The 18846-nt window shown below is 36.5% G+C and overlaps 1 protein-coding gene across 10 annotated transcripts in view; it reads left to right on the top strand.

The window, feature by feature from the left end:
- The window catches only part of LOC147872551 (cephalotocin receptor 1-like), a 416916-nt gene that overhangs the window by 205964 nt on the left and 192106 nt on the right, over window positions 1-18846 (top strand). For 7 of the 10 annotated variants that reach the window (XR_015537200.1, XM_087356260.1, XM_087356255.1 and 4 more), the window contains one exon: window positions 3861-3955. The exons of the other annotated variants lie outside the window; for them this stretch is intronic. Coding sequence is in view for 3 of the 7 variants with exons in the window: in XM_087356263.1 (XP_087212389.1) it covers window positions 3861-3906 (46 nt within the window). In the remaining 4 variants the exon portion in view is untranslated. The remainder of the gene's footprint in view (window positions 1-3860; window positions 3956-18846) is intronic. 10 annotated transcript variants of the gene reach the window in all.

The raw sequence follows: 18846 nt of genomic DNA, 5'->3' as shown, positions 1-18846 counted from the left end.
CATTTCAGTATGTTTTTCACACGAGCTCTTCTCTGGATCAACTGATTCAGTTACTTTTTTTATTTATTATTAACTGCAAATGGGTTTTTACCCGGTGGCAGTGGTACTACAATATAACACAACAAAACAATGAGACAGAACAAAACAATAAGACATAAAAAACATAAGACACAAAAAAAAACAATAAGACACAACAAAACAATAAGACACAACAAAAAATTAAGACACAACAAAACTATGAGACACAACAAAACAATAAGACACAACAAAACAATAAGACACAACAAAACAATAAGACACAACAAAACAATAAGACACAACAAAACAATAAGACACAACAAAAAATTAAGACACAACAAAACTATGAGACACAACAAAACAATAAGACACAACAAACCTATGAGACACAACAAACTTATGAGACAAAACAAAACAATAAGACACAACAAAACTATGAGACACAACAAAACAATAAGACACAACAAAACTATGAGACACAACAAAACAATAAGACACAACAAAACTATGAGACACAACTAAACAATAAGACACAACAAAACTATGAGACACAACTAAACAATAAGACACAACAAAACTATAAGACACAACAAAACAATAAGACACAACAAAACTATGAGACACAACAAAACAATAAGACACAACAAAACTATGATACACAACAAAACAATAAGACATAACAAAACTATGAGACACAACAAAACAATAAGACACAACAAAACTATGAGACACAACTAAACAATAAGACACAACAAAACTATGAGACACAACTAAACAATAAGACACAACAAAACTATGAGACACAACTAAACAATAAGACACAACAAAACTATGAGACACAACAAAACAATAAGACACAACAAAACTATGAGACACAACAAAACAATAAGACACAACAAAACTATGATACACAACAAAACAATAAGACATAACAAAACTATGAGACACAACAAAACAATAAGACACAACAAAACTATGAGACACAACAAAACAATAAGACACAACGAAACTATGAGACACAACTAAACAATAAGACACAACAAAACTATGAGACACAACAAAACAATAAGACACAACAAAACTATGAGACACAACAAAACAATAAGACACAACAAAACTATGATACACAACAAAACAATAAGACATAACAAAACAATACATCACACTCAAAATGAAACAACTCATAAGATTACTTTCTGTTTCTAAGGCGGGAGGAGGTTCAGACGTTTCGAAGGGAAGTCAGTCAACCAGTCGAGCGAATTGATCTGGGAACAGTCAGGCGGTTTTTGGACCCATCTTGAACGCTGTTACTCATATCCGTCTTCTTCTTTGCTAAGGAGTGTTTAATCTCATTTTCCGTAAATCTATTTAGCCGAACTCCAATTAGCAAAGTCCTTGAGAAGCTGATAGTAAGTATCCAAAGTAAGGGAAGAAATTCTACGTCTTTTATGGGAAGGTAGGGATCATTACCGTGTTTACAAGAGGGCCAAACGAATCCTATTTACATCCTCTTACCCTGTTTTCCTAACATCCATTTTATTATCATCATCTTATCTATGCCTAATGAGCCGGGATAGCTCAGTCAGTATAGTGACTAGCTAAGGGCTGGACGACCGGGGTTCGATCCCCTACGGGGGCAGACGATTTTTCCTCTAGCCTCTGTATCCAGACCGGCTCTGGGGCCCACCCAGCCTCCTCTACAATGGGTACCGGGGTCCTTTCCCGGGGGTAAAGCCGGCCGGGGCGTGATGCTGACCACTCACCCCCATCTAGTGCCGAGGTCAAGGAAGAGAGGATCTACACCTCCACTCACCCCAAACGCCTACATGGCGTATAGTGGGACAAACTTTACTTTTTATCTATGCCTAAGTAGTTCTTTGTCACAATACAGGATTATTAGATCTCTTTTAATGATTGATTTAAAGGAAAAATTTCGGATGAGCGAGAAGACTTAGGACAACTAATTAACCTGAGTATTAGTTTGTGGGAAAGGACGTTTAATGAAAACGGATAATTCTGTTAAACTGCCCGCTAACCAACAGGGCTGAAGGCAAAAGACGCGACACTTGTACGTCGAGTGTAAATCTGTGGTTGCTCTCTTCCTGAGAAGGATTCTGGCGAATGAGAAGGACAATGTACGGTATAAGGAGAAGAAGATCCCGGTACAGAGCAGTCTGAGGCAATTACTTGAGATGTAAGCAGACAGAATGGAAAAGCGAATAAGATGTAGAAAGAAGCTGGTAGGAAACAAAGCAAACCGTGAGAAAAACGGAAATATACTCCAAAAAGTAGCGTCTTTTCATCTAAAGTTCCCTCCCCCCTTTCTCAAAGCTTACTTTCTCTGCTTTCAAACCTCTTTCTGTACTGTCGTATTGCTGTGCAAATCCAATTAACCTCGACCCCAAAAAGCTGCAAAGTCTATTTTGCTCTCTACCTTCCTCCTATACTCCAGAGTGTTTCTTATTCTGCCTAATCCTTTCCTACTTAAGATACTTTTTCTTTGTTTAAAGTCATGAAAGCAGTGCTGCCAGTCGATTACGTTTTCATTAAATTAAGGGGTTTAAGGATGCAAAGGAGTTGATAAAACAGATAGCTGTTTTGCCACTTGTTTTAAAACTTGGCAGAGTTTCCGTAACTATTAAGAAAGTTTGGTTTGACGTCAGTAGGAAATTAATATCTGTCCTACCTTGTTCTTCTAGAAAACAGTACTGTCATTGCAATTTAGACCTAAAAGGGGAGAACTAACAGCGATACGGAAAGAAACTGACATGTTGAGAATTTTGATAAATTTTATTATACTATTCATCAGATACTGTTAACGGTGTTATAATCAAATGTGATAATAAGAGCTTGGAGCGTGGAGAAAAGTACCAAAAAATTGAATGCGTACAGAATTGTAGTCGGAAATGTGAAAAGTGTGAACCGCTTGAGTGACTTAAGCTCATACACCGGAATAATTTTGAAGTCGATGTTGAAGGAATAGGTTGTCATTGGATTGAACTGTCTGAAGATAAAGTGTGGTGGTGAGCTAGTTACGGGCCTTCGGTTTTTATAGTGGGTGGAAAATGTCTTGACCAGCTGAATAACTATTAACCTCAAGAAGGACTTCGGCTACATGATGTTTGTTGTCACAGACATGATTGCTTAAAACTGAAAATCTGGATCTACAGAGATATAATGACGTGAAATGAACTTAATAGCATTGTCTTTGTCAGAGTATAAAGTATATTGCCCGCAGGAGAGTAAATAAACATTTTATTGAGACCAAAACAATCAACCTGTCTCCTTGACTGATAGATGATGATGATGATTATTATCGTTTTTACGTGGAGTTTGGTTTCTGTAATACTTTAGCATTTTTAATAAACTTAAAAATTCAGTTTTCATTTAATTTACCTGTTCATAAAAAACGCTGTGTTCATCACATGACTAAATTTAAGTCTATCAGAAATAACTACGTGTAGCTGCCTAATATCCATGTCAGAATTTATTTATTTGTTTTATGAATAGAAAGTCCGAAGTTTATAAAGTTTATGCACTCTCAAATTAGTTAAAACGAATAACTAAAGGAACACAGCACAACATTAATGTATAAAAGCAAAATAAGTTTGAGGTACATATCGGAATAGGTGTGAAAATTTCAATGACGTAACATAAATCTGAATTGTGGTATTCTGGTTTATCATGTCCCGTAATCTTGTAGGTGTTTAACAGTGTTTCGGCGGAACATAACGCCTCTATCTTCACGGCACACTCCGGTAGACCACAGTCCGCTTATTCATCGCCGTGAGCATTTAAAATCTAATATAGAATGTTACAGTGAACCTATTCTCATGTTTCAGTTTCGCGTTTGTTGACTGGTGTTCTGTAACGAACTACACGTGGTGATACAATTCCATATTTCGGATAATTTTGACACCTAACCCATCATAGAAAGGTAAGAAAGACATTCTACTTAAAATTTGTAATCTGTGTAGGAATATCATTTTGGTTGCTGTCTTATCTCGTCCTTTCTTCAACCTCTTCGTTATAAAACAAGAAAACACAGGCATCTGTTGCCGTGTCCTGTTTGTGGACGAGCTATTAGCTTTTAAACCAATTTTTGGATTTTCGCGAGACTTCGTAGGAACACCAAGTCTCAAGAGACCGCCCTACTTTCGTAATTCTTAAATTCCTATTATCATTAATATATATATTGTGACCGTGCTGACTCGCGAAGAGGGAGCAATAAGCCAGCGTCCTCATATTCTGAGCCATGATATATCTTAGAAGAATATACCAACTTTTGTAAATGTAATTTTTGTTGAATGGAAGAAGGAATGATTTTTATATTGCATGTACGATGTGATTGAACTGACCGTATTATCCATTTACGCTGATCAAAACGCAATATTATTGCCGTGAATCACGATTTACTGGCTGATATTTTATGTTCTGTCGGCGGGGAAATAAATTATTGTCTTTTGGAATGTGGCGCCTTGTGGCTTTGCGTAAGTTTGCGGATGTTTCAAAGGTGTTTTCTGTCGCCATCATCACGTCGCCGTAATTATTGAGGCAGTATATACCTCTTGAATGTCGGTAAACTTCTGACAGAGTGCATAGACTCGTACATTATTCCCTTGTTTCGTCTTTCTGATGTACGAAACTATCAAGTTAGTTTCAGCGAACAAGCAGGGACAGGAGAACACCACTGCAGTGAGATGACGCTAGGAATAGGCCAAAATTAGCATACAAGATGAGATGCAAAGGTTTTCGGGGTTCGATCCAGACTGTTAACAGAAAAAAAATGCATGTCAGTACAATGGCAGCCATTCGGATAAAATAGACAACTTGAACATTAAAATTCGAGAATAATTTTAGTGTAGTGAATGAAGCTAATGAACGTAACAGCATATGAAATGCAGGGAGGTCGTACCACTAGGAACAGAATTTTGAAATACGAAAGTTCTTAAACGATGACAACTGCTAATGGAATGGAATTTGTAGAAAATGCCGTATTTTAAGGAAAGCTGTATTTGAAGAGTCGTTATACAATCAGGGACACGTACAGGTAATAACACTCTTGTGAAAATAAAGTGAATAATACAAAAATTAAATAATGTATTGTCTGAACGTTTAGGGTTCGATGTGCTGCAGGGGTAGACGTACCACGTCCATATATGTTTGAAATTTAATTCTTTATTATGAGTGTGCTGTATCAACAGCCTGAAGGTCAATTACAGATACAGCACAAGTGACGAAAAATTCTGTTCTTAATACTAGACGCATCCACTGTTTATGGAAATGGCGAAGAGGTTGTTTAGGGATGTTGATTTAGAAACTAATGTACAGAAGACTGTTTATTTAAATAAACAAACAGTTCTGGTCTTAGACAGGATAGGCGAAGGAAGAAGTCTATTAAAAATCTTACTAGAAGAAGAGATGGGATGGTGGGACACATTCTGAGGCACCCAAGATTGGTTATCAAATCTAAAAGTTCTTGACGATAGTGATAAGTCATTTGAATAAAAATTTTCTTGGATATTATCCATCGTCTAGTAACAATTATTTATTTTCATCCGTCTTATCACAATATTTAAAATTTCTTATAATTAAGATAATAAAATATTATTGATGTTCCATATCGATTGATCGATTTACACTTTGGAACATCCTTTACACAACATGTTTCAGTTTTTATAAAACCATCTTCAGGTGTATAAGATTTTCGAACTTAAAACTCAAATATTATTCCATTTGGTGACGTTTTATGCCATTTGTTTTTCGAATTTGGGCGAGGTGTTGTCTTTTCTTAAATTTAATCAGATGTACATATCGGTCTGTAAGTAGAAGATTGAAAGAAACACTAAAGAATTCGAAAGAATTTATAAAAGAATTTAGAGAATAAAATGCAAAATATATAAATTATAGATAAAAGTAGCAGTAAGATATAAATAAAAACAAATAAAACATACCTTAGATGTAGGATTGATTGTATGTTCCGATATGTCCAGAAGTACGACTGTCATCGTATAGGTGTGGATCAATACTGACTGTGGTTGCTTGTGGAAGGAGTAAGTGAAAGGTGGCTGTCGGGGTTGGGGTTAATGATCTGTAGTGCATTGAAGATGGGGTTATTAAGGAATATGTTATTGTCATTTAGACAAATGTTTTGTTTATATGTTTGTTGTATGTAATATTTTTCTATTGTATTCCTATGTTTTTTGTTTTGTACTATTTTTAATATGTCCATTGTTTCGTTTATTGTATTATATGCATGTCCTGTATTTAGAATATGTTTTGCGTATGCAGAACTGTCTTTATTGTGTCTTATGGCTGCAATATGTTCTTTGTATCTATGTGTGAAAGTGCGGCCAGTTTGTCCTATATATGTTAATGGACAGTCTTTACATTTTAATTTGTATATACCTGGTAAGTTATATTGATTGTTTATGTTTATTGGTGGTTTTTGTTTGAGGAGGTTTTTTATTGTGTTTTTTGTTTTGAAAGCGATTTTTATTTTGTTTTCTTTAAATAGTTTTGTTATGAATTTGGTTTCCTTACCTATATAAATTATAAATTCTTTCGAATTCTTTAGTGTTTCTTTCAATCTTCTACTTACAGACCGATATGTACATCTGATTAAATTTAAGAAAAGACAACACCTCGCCCAAATTCGAAAAACAAATGGCATAAAACATCACCAAATGGAATAATATTTGAGTTTTAAGTTCGAAAATCTTATACACCTGAAGATGGTTTTATAAAAACTGAAACATGTTGTGTAAAGGATGTTCCAAAGTGTAAATCGATCAATCGATATGGAACATCAATAATATTTTATTATCTTAATTATAAGAAATTTTAAATATTGTGATAAGACGGATGAAAATAAATAATTGTTAGACTATTCACAATATGACGCAATTACACTATCTTATCGTCTAGTAAATAAAATATAAAACGACGTTTTGGAGATGGGGCTCTATTTCCGTCTTCAGGTTCCTACTCAGTTGGGCCCACTAGATAGAGCTAATCCCCATCTCCAAAACGTCGTTTTATATTTTATTTACTAGACGATGGATAATATCCAAGAAAATGTTTATTAAAATGGCCCAGGATTGGTTAATTTGGTAATGGAAGGAACAGTTGAAGGGAAGAATTGTAGGGGGAGACAAAGATTTGAATATGTGACGTAGATTTTTGAGGATGTGGGCTACAAAAAATATGTGGAAATGAAGATTGGCTCAAGATAGACGAAAATGGAGGACCGCATCAAACCAGTCGGAAGACTGATGACAAAGAAACATAAGGAGCAAAACTTGTACTTCTTCTCCTGCAGGAACCAAAAATACAACGTAGTAGAACCAATTGTAAAATTCAGAGAGCAATACTTACGAATGATTTAAATAAATAAGTAAATAAGAACACTTTTCTTATAAATTGTTTTGTTTTAAAACACACCTCAGGCATTTTGAACACTTTACATAACGAATGGCCCTATATAACTGAAACCACGAATAAATATTACATCATGACGACGTCTTACGCTGTAGCCAGCTACTTCTGTCCTAATCCCACAGAAACAAAACACAGTTAAGTCAAACAGAGACTTGAATAGATGATCTAACTCTCACCTTCCAAAACAACGAAGACATACAGTGTTACATACCGTACAGGAGCTAAAAGGGAGAAGCTACACCAGAACATACCTATATATTCAGTGATAAAGTTCACACAGACCGTGAGATACGGAGGTAAACACCTCTGCAAGACAGATGTCATTTCAAAGAGAAACAAGTGCTTGTCACTAGGATATGAGGCTGCAACGAAGGACCAAGTCTGAAACTTGCATGGAAGGAGTTGAACAGTGTGTGAAATTCACGTGGGAATAACAGCAGCATGCAAGAACAACGGCCCCGGGGCTATGAGAATGCAGCGTCTGTACGTCTGCCTTCCCTAAGATATTCTATGTCTGGGAATTGGTGATACTCCGACTCATTCCTTAAGAGAATGGAAGGGGAGGACTTCACATAGATGAAAACTCTCTGCAACCCCTAAAGGTCCTGTAACTGAGGGGTTACATGCTACAAAGAAGGTGACGTCACGGTTCTCTTCAAGCTGATGAGAACCATCTTGAGCCTGGTTAGATGGAGGGAACGTACGATGTCAGAACACGCAAAATCACATTTATTTCGAGATGAAAGAAAAGTTGCCGCTGGTACCAAATTATCACGCATTAAAACCTAAGGGGAATGGAGATTTAGCTTCATTCATACTAATTCTGGGCGTTATATTAGGTAAATAGTCAGCTGTACCTCTGCGTTGTAATTTTGTTACGTTCCTTATATACGCGTAAGTTAGTAGCGAAAGTGATTCATAGTTAACTTGTTTATAGGCTTTCAGAGCACTCCACACTGAAATTCATAGTTTTCGCGATGAAGTTAAGTGTTTATTAACAAAGAACGTATAATGCTGCTTTTGTAAAGCGTGTAAGAGGACAAGTGTTTAAAATCACTATTTCGCTATAAATTACAGCGCTGTACCAACAAAAACAAAATCTTCTCGTTACGGTAGTTAGGAAATTCTGGAAATTTATACAAAACATTTAGAGTTGGACTGAAATTGTTTTCATGCTATATCATTGTAATATATAGAATGAACACAAAGAAGTTACACTTTTATAATGATAGAGATAATAAATTTGGCGTATTTAGAACTTTAAAGCCACACAAGTCGACGTAAATTCTCTCAGAGTTTTGTTTCAAATGTCCGGGGCATTGCTGTTGTTGCGCGCATCTGCTAGATGCCGCCAGTTTTGAAAATGGCTACCCGAAAACAGATGAGTTGGTGTGTTCTGCTGTTAGCGAATAAAGAGTCCGTAACAGCTGAGCTGTGGAGTGGACATATCGCGCAAAATTTCAGGTATAACCACCATTTACTCCGTAGTCTTTCCCAGAGTTGAGACAGCGAATCACAAATGCCTTAGCTTTCACCATTCTGCACAAAATTTGGAACGAGTTGTATTATCGTCTCGTCATATGGCGTGTGACTCGCCGAGCACATACCGACTCTCTGTGAGGTGTGTACAAAACTTTGAGAGTATTTCTATCGACTTGTGTGCGTGTAAAATTCTAAGAAAACCGCATTTGTTTTCAGTATCTTTTTTAAAGCGTAAAGATATTTTGTGCTTTCCCTGTGCTTATAATCTTGAACTGTCATAGTTGCCAAGGTTACACATTATAATTGCTCGATTATAATACATTTCAGTCGTCTAGATTCTATATCATGGTTTTATACTTTATGTTTAGAGTGCAGTGAACTCGGTTCTTTGGTACGTCTGTCTACACAAGTTACATAATCTGTGACGATTATGAACTTTGGTTTATTACAGCAAATGTGGCTAAGATAATATTGTGATTTTATACTTTAAAACAAAACGTATCTAAATCGTACTGGTAAATACAAGTTTGGTTATACCTTCCTTTTTACAACCGAATGAACTCCACAAATACATTCTGTGAACAACATGCAGTGTGTTGTTTCCATATTTTATACAGCCTTTTTGTTAACATTTTTTTAAGGTTATGTTTCGTCGATTAAATCTTTCGCCCTTAATTCAAAACGAAGATATGGCGTACTGAAACAAAGTAAGAAAGACACTTAAAAGAAACGAACAGATGAAGAACATATTGAAGGAAGACATATAAGGAGAAGAATAAGGTAGTGTTGGGAGAAGAAAATTAAAAGTAAATAATAGAAACCGAGAAGAGAGATGGAGAATTGCTTTGATACCTTTAGGATACGATGAATTTAAACGATCCGTTAAGTCGCTAACCTACAGGTATCCTATGCCGGTCATCATCACCGTAACCCTCATCTTTACTATCATAACAAAGTGGAAACTCCGCCTCTGTGGCAGATGGAGGTCAAAGATTGTGGCTGGACCAAACCACAACAACAAGAATACTTTGGGTGCTCAGTTCCAGCTGTGGCTACTCCTGTTTTAGTCCATCCCGATTTACACAGTACTAGCTTTCCTAAAAACGCACAATAAAATATAAACGCGTGTATCGTGGCAATTTTATCGATAAAGACAATGCTCGAAATACAGGATATGTGCCTGACCGAATATTATTGGTTGTAACAGAGGTGATTTTTATCTCATTATTATAAAAAGAGGATAAGAGATAAAATTACGACAGAAATTATTCCCCGGGTATTTCAACGGGCCTTTTCCTTTAGTAAAAAGATACAGAAAATCAATTGACTATAAGAAACCTAAATTCAATTCTTTTTATTAGATTGCTGTATCAACAGCCAGACGGCCAATTACAATTACAGCACAACAAAACGAAGTATATACAATAATCATATAATAATAATAAAGTTCCTAGGAAACAGACAGATTAACAATTAAAACAAAGCAAAAAATAACATGATTATTTATAAATTAATATAATAATAATAATAAACATTTTTATTTTCAGATAGATTAAGAATTTTAAAAAAGCATTTTATATATATAATATATATATGTATGTGTGTGTTTGTGTGTGTTCTCAATCGCTTCCACGCCTCTTTTATTAGGATTTTTAAAGGTAATATATAATTTGTGTAATTAAAACGCGAAAAATATCGTTTAACTTCGAGAGACAAGAGTGTTTATTTCACTCTCCCGTAGTGTCCCAATAAATGCAGATCAAAACGAGCATTATTTCTGAAAGATATATCTCGCGCTCACGTTGTAAATTATTAATTGATGATAAACATATGCAAATTGTCTTTTGAAGTCATAAAATATTAACTATTTCTTCAACACTGTCCAAGTACGAGATCTGTATCTCACAGATGTTTTTAGGTACTAACATGATCTCCGACTTATACAATTCATAAAATTTTCGAAGGATTTTCCTTCTGGGTCTGTTTAACTGGCGCATATACGACGTTTTACACTGTATTGTAATTTGTATCCATACGCTTATATTTTCTAGAATTTCTGCCCTACTAATGTAATTACATCAATGAATTCAAAAGTAGCTTATATCAATTGTTCTACAAATTTGCAACACCCAAATACGGGTTACAGATTCGAGTTCCATTCGGCTCAGTGATGTTAGCGTTGTCGTATAATATGTTTCTCTAGTACATGTAAAGGCTTTGCGAAGCAGCGTAACTAATTACCTAAATAATTCACTGTTTCTCAATTAATTGTGTATTGAAACAGGCTAAACGTCCTTGCCATGTTGTATTAATTACTTACCACCCGAAACGAACCATAAGCTCCAGGGTTCAACGATGCTTTTCTGTTCTTGACTCGCGCTTCCCGAGAAAGATCTCGTATTTCGCGATACAGCCTTCCCTAGTTCATTGTTTTGCCTTCAATTGTTGGTGCTGCCACACTCGTGCTGTGGAGAGATAAGGGAGTTAAAAGATGTCACCTATCTTTTATTTCTCTCCCTTCTTTTGTTGCTTCAAGAAATGTTAGTAAAGACTGCTCGTCCTTTTGTCTGTCTTGTAAAGTTTACATCTGCCCTCCTTGTCTGCATGGATTCTTGTGATTTATTCTTTCCTATCTTTCCTTCTTTCGCAGACTGTCACTTCAGAAATTCTCATTCCATCTCATAAAAGCAATGACGACTGCGTTTACCACGAACGGATGCCAAAATGTTCCAACAGATTTTTATTAAAATCAGAAGGGGGTAGAGACGTCCTTCAACCCAGCCTTTTTTTTCATTTCTCTGCAATCAAAATGCTACGCATTGTCTACCTAGATTAATAGTGATTCTTATGTCTTTATATTGAAACGTATTTTTTTCCAGAAAAGATATATGAGGAATTTTATATAAGTCTACTCTTCTAAACATATTATTAATAACTTTGAGTTACACAGGTCTACATAAATATCACCATGACACTGGCGGAAAGCATAACTTTCATAAGTTCTGTATCGACGTAATTTTAACTGAGGAGATTATATAACGTCGAATGAGTTTGAAAGTTGTGAATTAATGTGAAAGGGGACTGTCGCGGCCTATTTTAAGGTAGTATTCTTAATTATCTTGAGCAGTAAGATTTGAAGAATTAATATCACAAATGGGTCAAATTATAAATGCACTAAAAAGCTGTAGTCATGAAACCACTCGAAGGATCTAGCTCAGTGGTATTCAACCTTTTTTATTCGCGTACCCCCAGATATAATTTCTCTTCAACTTTGTACCCCCAAAGATGTTGCTGTATAATTCAAGTCATACATAGTATATAATCCACATGTAAAATAAATTAAATTAATTACATTACTGATTAATCATAAAATAATATACAAATTTTAAATTTTACGTACCCCCTAAGATGTCTTCGCGTACCCCCGGGGGTACGCGTATCCCAGGTTGAATACCAATGATCTAGAGGACCAGAGGAGGAGAATTGAAAATGATGATGTATGCAGATTCGAACGGAATTAAGCTTGTCAGAAAACGTTGTCAGCTTCTGTAGACAGTGATGGACCATTGGCTTCCATCAAAACAAGAGATTTTCTTACCCCTTGTTGAGTTTGTGAAACGCAAAGGGGAAATATGCGATGCCAGTCTAATCCTGTAGCTTGTGATACTGGGTATTACGCCTGGTGATTTAATTGCAGCAGGGAAACAACTAAGACATATCTTTTGTAATGAAAGGACATAGAGCGACGTCACAAAATCATTACCCTTCCCCTATTTGAAAAGTTTTGACAATCAACCGTACTCTGCAGGTTCTTTCTTATCCACTTAACGCTTCCAACCCCCTTCAAGTTAGTAACGGATTTTCTTACTAAGAACATAGGACCAAGCTTCATCCATATACAATGGGAATAAAGTTATGGTAGGGCGTCCTCTCCCCTGCTGGAGTCGCAACAATATCGCTAAGATGTTGCGTTCGCCTTGTATCACAGGAAAGCACGTGGTTCGTATGGCCCTGTGACCATCCTGAAACAAGGACCTAAGTCTCGGCGTTTCTTCAAGAGACAGTAATTTTGTAATATCATTCATTTAGTGGCGAAAATGTGATTTATCACCTTTGCTGCCAGGGGAATCTCCAACCAGGCGTATTTGTTGTTTAGTTGATTTAAAAACGCTGTACAACTACATTCTATAATGTTCTTGGAGAAACAGAGAAACGACGAAGATTGCTATGGGTTAAGATAGCCAGCCTTAGATCCGAGACTCGATACCGGGAAATCAGAAATATAATCACTAGACCGCGACGTTCAGCAGATCCAAAATAACAGGGTACCAGATTCAGAACTTATTAGAACCCGTTATTGGAGCAGGTATTATTATTCCATCTATTCACCACTTTATAGGGCATTTGCCTTAGACAAACCTTGCCCCTGAGGTACACAGTGCAGCAGCTATTTCCGAAATAGAATTTATTTTTAATATGTTTTTATTATTATTAACTGATAACCAATATATATCTACAAAAAGAACAAAATTATTCTTGAAACGCTTATATTTATTGTTAGTCAGCAGCTCAAAAATTGTCATCCCATAATAATTTCCGAAGTAAATTAGTAGGTAATAACTGTCTACTACACACAGCAGAGTCATTTAAAAGCTAATAATTATTAGCTTTTAAATATTTTGACTGATTAATTACAATTAATCAGTCAAAATATTCCCAGTCTTGTATGGAACGTGAAGTTCATGAAATCACGCCAATGAGTCCAGTCCCACGCTGACGTATTTCTTTGTAAGATGCGTCGACTTCATTAAAGTACGATACCCTCTGTAATGCTTCATAACGTAGGAAAATATTCTACGATTAGGAGTGAATAAATACAATAAAATATGTTTTATTGCTGCTGATTTTAAAGGCGAGGAATTCTGCGTAGTTGTTTCAGACATGTTATAAATAGTGAATTCTTAACTTTGGTCCACTTAACGGTTGAAAACAAAAATCAGTGCACTTTGGTACGCGCTATTTCAATTTGATGTATATGAAGCAGACTGAATTTTTAAGTTTTGTACAATTTGTTATAGAATTTTCTGTGACATTTGGCCATGGCCTTATACAATTATATATTTGTTTCGTGTTTTACCATTTATTCTGAGAAAAACAGTATTTTAATATTAATTATTAATTGGATAATATAAGAGAAAAATACTTCTGTTATTGCATTGGTAGCGGAAATTCTGGGTAATTCTGTGCTCGTGAAGTGAGGTACTTCTACGTATATGATGAGAGAGGGAAAGGTACATAAGCGTATGGTACTCCATGTGAGCAAGCACGGAGTGCAGTGGTTCGAATTATCTAACGCCTGTAAGGGAATAGATACATCTCTGTAAGTTTTAATATTCAGTAACATTATCCAGTGCAAAATCTGCTTAGTCCAGCATTTCCCTTTTAAGTAAACTTCCGAGTCTAATGTTAGCCCAGTGTGCTACCAGTTTTATGTTACTGTTTCTGAAACAAAAATCCCTTCACTCCGAGAATAGCCCCGAACTTAGGACCGAAGTTACTGTAAAGTGCTGCTTCGTCAGGGCAATCACACCACCATGGAGTTGTGATAAATGAGTGTGGAGCAATGGTAGAATAATGATTAGCAGGGACTCGGATAAAACCTGTGTTTGACCTCTACTTCTTCCAACACGAATCTCAATGGTCACTCGGTGCTGAATCCGGGTATCCGCGTCTAGCCGTCTGAGCTATAACACTTTTAATGTTCCTGTTACGTTGTTGTTATTATTATTGTTTATAGTTTATTTAACAACCCTTTTAGTAGCTCAGACCATATAGCGTCGACCTATCATGTAATTTGAATTTAATAAAAGATCGTCTATGATAGAGTGGAATATGTACTTTACTTAAGTGCGCAGAGTGGCTTTTCAGCGTGCGTATAATTTCCCAAGACAGCGTGAGAATTCTACGCGTATGCTGTGTTCTTATAAATTTTCTGTTGTCGCATACATTTCCATTACGTGGCATAATCAGGCTTTAATTAAGCCACGGGATAAATTGAGGGTGATCACTAAATTTTACGACATTACAAATTGCACTAGAATATCAATTCTTCCTTACTACACTGAATTCCTCCAATTTTCCGTTCTTGGCAGTTTTCCTCACGAGAAGTAACACTGAACTGTCCCAATTATAACCTTACTTCTCGTTATTCTTTAATCAGCGTATTACCTTCTTTTCTGGTGTAGAACAAGACAAGTCGTTTGACATAGACCACTTTTCATTTCACCATCCGAATCAAAAATAGCCCAGGATGGTGCAGTTATTTATACTGCAACAGCAGAGGGTGTTGTGTGAGTTGAGGTAGGGTGGAAGTGTCGCAGATGTTTCTGAAAGCTACTATGGTGTCTCGCCAGCTAGCTGTACCTGAAGACATAGGCGATCACGTCTGAGATTACGTACTGGAGGGAGACTTAGCAACATGAGGTTGGTAGCATTTACAGTGACATGCAGAGAATCTTGCAAGCCACTGTGAGCGTGCCGTATCGGATCGAATAGGACTACCGAATAACAACATCGAGGTTACAGCTGTTAAAATTGTCATTTCTTCAGTGTTTTCTAAAGTCCACGTAGGGTTTTTGGGGTGGGAGCAGTTGAAACTGTAGAAGGATTTCCTCTTCAAACCTTAAATATTCAGTTCGTGAGGTATTCGATAGGTCGGAATAGCCAGAACGTTATCAAATTTTAGGTTTCTGTTAGGTTTTCGGATCAGACCGAGCACTTCACCGGTCTCAGAGGTAAGTTTGACAGTCCATCTTCTCAATAATTTTTATTATAGTTTCAGTGTTAATTAAAAATACACCACACCTTTCCAGCTTAATTGGCCATCTTCAGGTGGTTCTCTGCAAGTCTTCGAAACTGATAGATTGACTCATAGAGAATCATCTGATGATGGCCGATTAAACTCGAAACATGCATTGGATTCTTAATAAACATTGAAACTAAAATAAAATTATTGTGTCGACGGACTGTAAACCTAACGTTCGACACACAATGAAATGATGGGAAGAACGTTTGAATCTTAGCGGAAAAGAAAGGTGTTCCGTTGTAGACCGGATTCAACGACTGAGGATAGAGTTCATTGACAGGATTTTGTGAACATGGTAATGAACCTTCGCATTCCATGAAAAGTGGCAAATTTCTTGACCAAATGACGTAACATATCAAAAAATCCTCCGACCACGCCCCTCAAAAAGAAAACTTTAAAATCAAGAATAAATATGATTCAACCAACCTTAGAATTCGTTATCTGAGTATGTTATAAAGAGTTCGATTCACCCAAGGGACAAATCACTTGTTAGTGTTTAAATGAACACGTCAAATACACTAATCGTTGTATGTTCTGAACGGTTTAGCACCGATCCCGAAAAGAGTCCAAGTTAGAATCTCTGTTACGGCAAATATCCATGAAGAATTTTATCTGCTTGTTACATATCAGTACTTGAAGTGCAGAGCAGGAGTTATCGGTCCATCATCACTGTATTGGAAGATGGCCATTGACGTTCCTCGTGACAACAGGTCTAGAAGGACGGAGCCGAAAGCTCGCCTAGTTATGCTATAATATTATGCGGAAAAAAGAAGTAGTATTTTTCTTTTTCTCGTCATGTGATTTTACTTGTTTATAGACGGCTCTGCGTTTCGTGCGCGTTACATTGAGTTGCTTTCGTTATCTTTCGGATGTTATAACTGTTCACAGTTATGTTTTGGTTGAGTGTAATGTCTCAAAGAACTACTTCTAACCTCAAACTTTTCTGAATTACCTTGCCTAACGGGCATAGACCGAACAGTTAGTCGGAAATAAGAGTGTCAGTGAAGTGGGCTTCAAATTCTATAATGCGTAAATTACTGTCCACAACGTAATGATGGACAAATCGTAGCCTTTGCAGCGCAGTGGATTTCTACGCAGTTCCAACCAGTAGGACAGTGTTACCAACTTTACTGCCTTGTGATAACAAAATGTCGCCAGTCTTCATGGCGCCGACCGGTTTACAAGAGTGGGGGAAGTTTCGAGTTTTAAAGCTACACCTTATGCCATCGTCAGCGGTTTTGGCCGTGGAGCTATTCCGTTTCACGATTTACGTAATGGTAGTACTTAGTTACAGTTTTAATGGCGTGGGGCCCTACAAAAGCGATATCTGCTGAGCGTTACTGCGTGCATCAGTTACAAAGAGAAGCCAGGCTTGTTGCAATGGTTGCTAGAAGCCTCCACACGAACATAACATAATGAATTTCTGCAATTCAAAAACACAAAACGTAGTCCGCGAGCCAAATACTGTTTTTATAGTATTATTTAACAGCCACTAGACCGTGTGGGCTGTTGTAAATTTCGAAGTGAACTTATGGGTTCCGCGCCTCAGTAGATTTCTTGACTGGATGAGCGACTGTAAAGTTTTTTGAGATAATTTGTGCTCTATGACTGCGACTTGTGATTGAAGTGGCACTTGAATTGAAAATTGCGTAGCAAATTCTATTATATTTCATTTCATAAAATTTTCTGTGACGTGAATGAGAAGTAGATTTGTACTTGAAGTTTTTAACAAACTTGTTGATGATTAGGATACTTTTCTGAAGCTACCTCAATATCTTCGTCTCTTCAACCATTCAGTCATATGAATTATAGCCACCATGAAGACTTCAATTCTCGTAAATTTCATTAATAGTTTCAGTCTCAGGTTTTAGATGCAGGTTGCGGATGTCGTAGGAGAAACATTATTGAATAAGTAGTTGCAGATTAAAGACTGTTATTGAGCCTAAGTTTTGGGCGTTGGGACTAATTAGAATAAGTCTTCACATTTACAACTTGAATGTTAAAAATCTTACATAGACCTACAAAATATTTTGGCACGTTGTAATCATCAGGAGTCTGTAACATTGAACCTTAATGGGGTATATTGAACGCGAACGAATTATAAATACTGCATTTTGATAAAGTAAGATTTAGGAGAAAGGCCACATAGAAAAGCTAGACTTTGGTAATAGGATGGCAGAGAATTAGGTCCAACATATACGAAAAATAAGATTCACTGATTTCAAGCTGTTTGTGGAAAATAGGAATTACACTACCGAAACGTGAAAAAATGGGGCAACTCAAATTGACGATCGAATGACAAACAAGTATCAGTTGGTTATTTAGTGTCTTTTTTTAAGTTATGGGATCAGAAATATTATTATTTGCTGTTTGGAGTTATTTATTCACTTTGATAGCACGCTGTTAGCGGGCTGTGTATTTTTGGCGATACTTGAAGTTACCTCGACGAGAGGAAGGTGGCAACATACGTAGATCCACCTGCAACAGAAAAGGTTTTTGCAACCGCAGGTCAACAATTGTACGCATGCAGAGTTACCAATTTCTGGCATATTCCAAGCTTCATTAGAAGTTTAATGTCGGTGGCGAACAGCAGATTAGCCGTATAAATTCTCTATTCCGAGTTTCGGGTACCATTAAAGTCCCTTCTTCCCCTCTTACCGGCGGTTGCCAAACTGTTAAGTGGCTTAGGGGTGACCAACGCCTAACGACATTATTTGAGTTTTTCTCGGAAATATTACGTGCTAAAGGAAGCAGATTATAACCTTGTGAGAAAGGCAGTATACCTCTTTCCTTTCTTACACTTCAGATCTTCATCTGTCCTTTCCTTTGTTTCTTTTCTTTTTTGTTTTCCTTTCTTTCTTCGTAATCTTGCTTTGGGGGACGCCTATATTGACTGAGGTTTATCGTGGTATTCCCGATTCCCTACACGAACATTCTGATTAATACATTAAAATAGGTCAGAATTGCCTTTATCTGCGTCAGTTCTAATTCGTTATTTTCAGTGACCCTATTTACTATTAGAAATTCTATGAACTATGCAG

This window comes from Zootermopsis nevadensis, unplaced genomic scaffold, assembly GCF_977971745.1.
Source record: "Zootermopsis nevadensis isolate Lab colony 2312 unplaced genomic scaffold, Znev_1.0 Znev_ptg000026l, whole genome shotgun sequence".
NCBI lineage: Eukaryota > Metazoa > Arthropoda > Insecta > Blattodea > Termopsidae > Zootermopsis > Zootermopsis nevadensis.
This window is presented reverse-complemented; position numbering and strand designations above follow the sequence as displayed.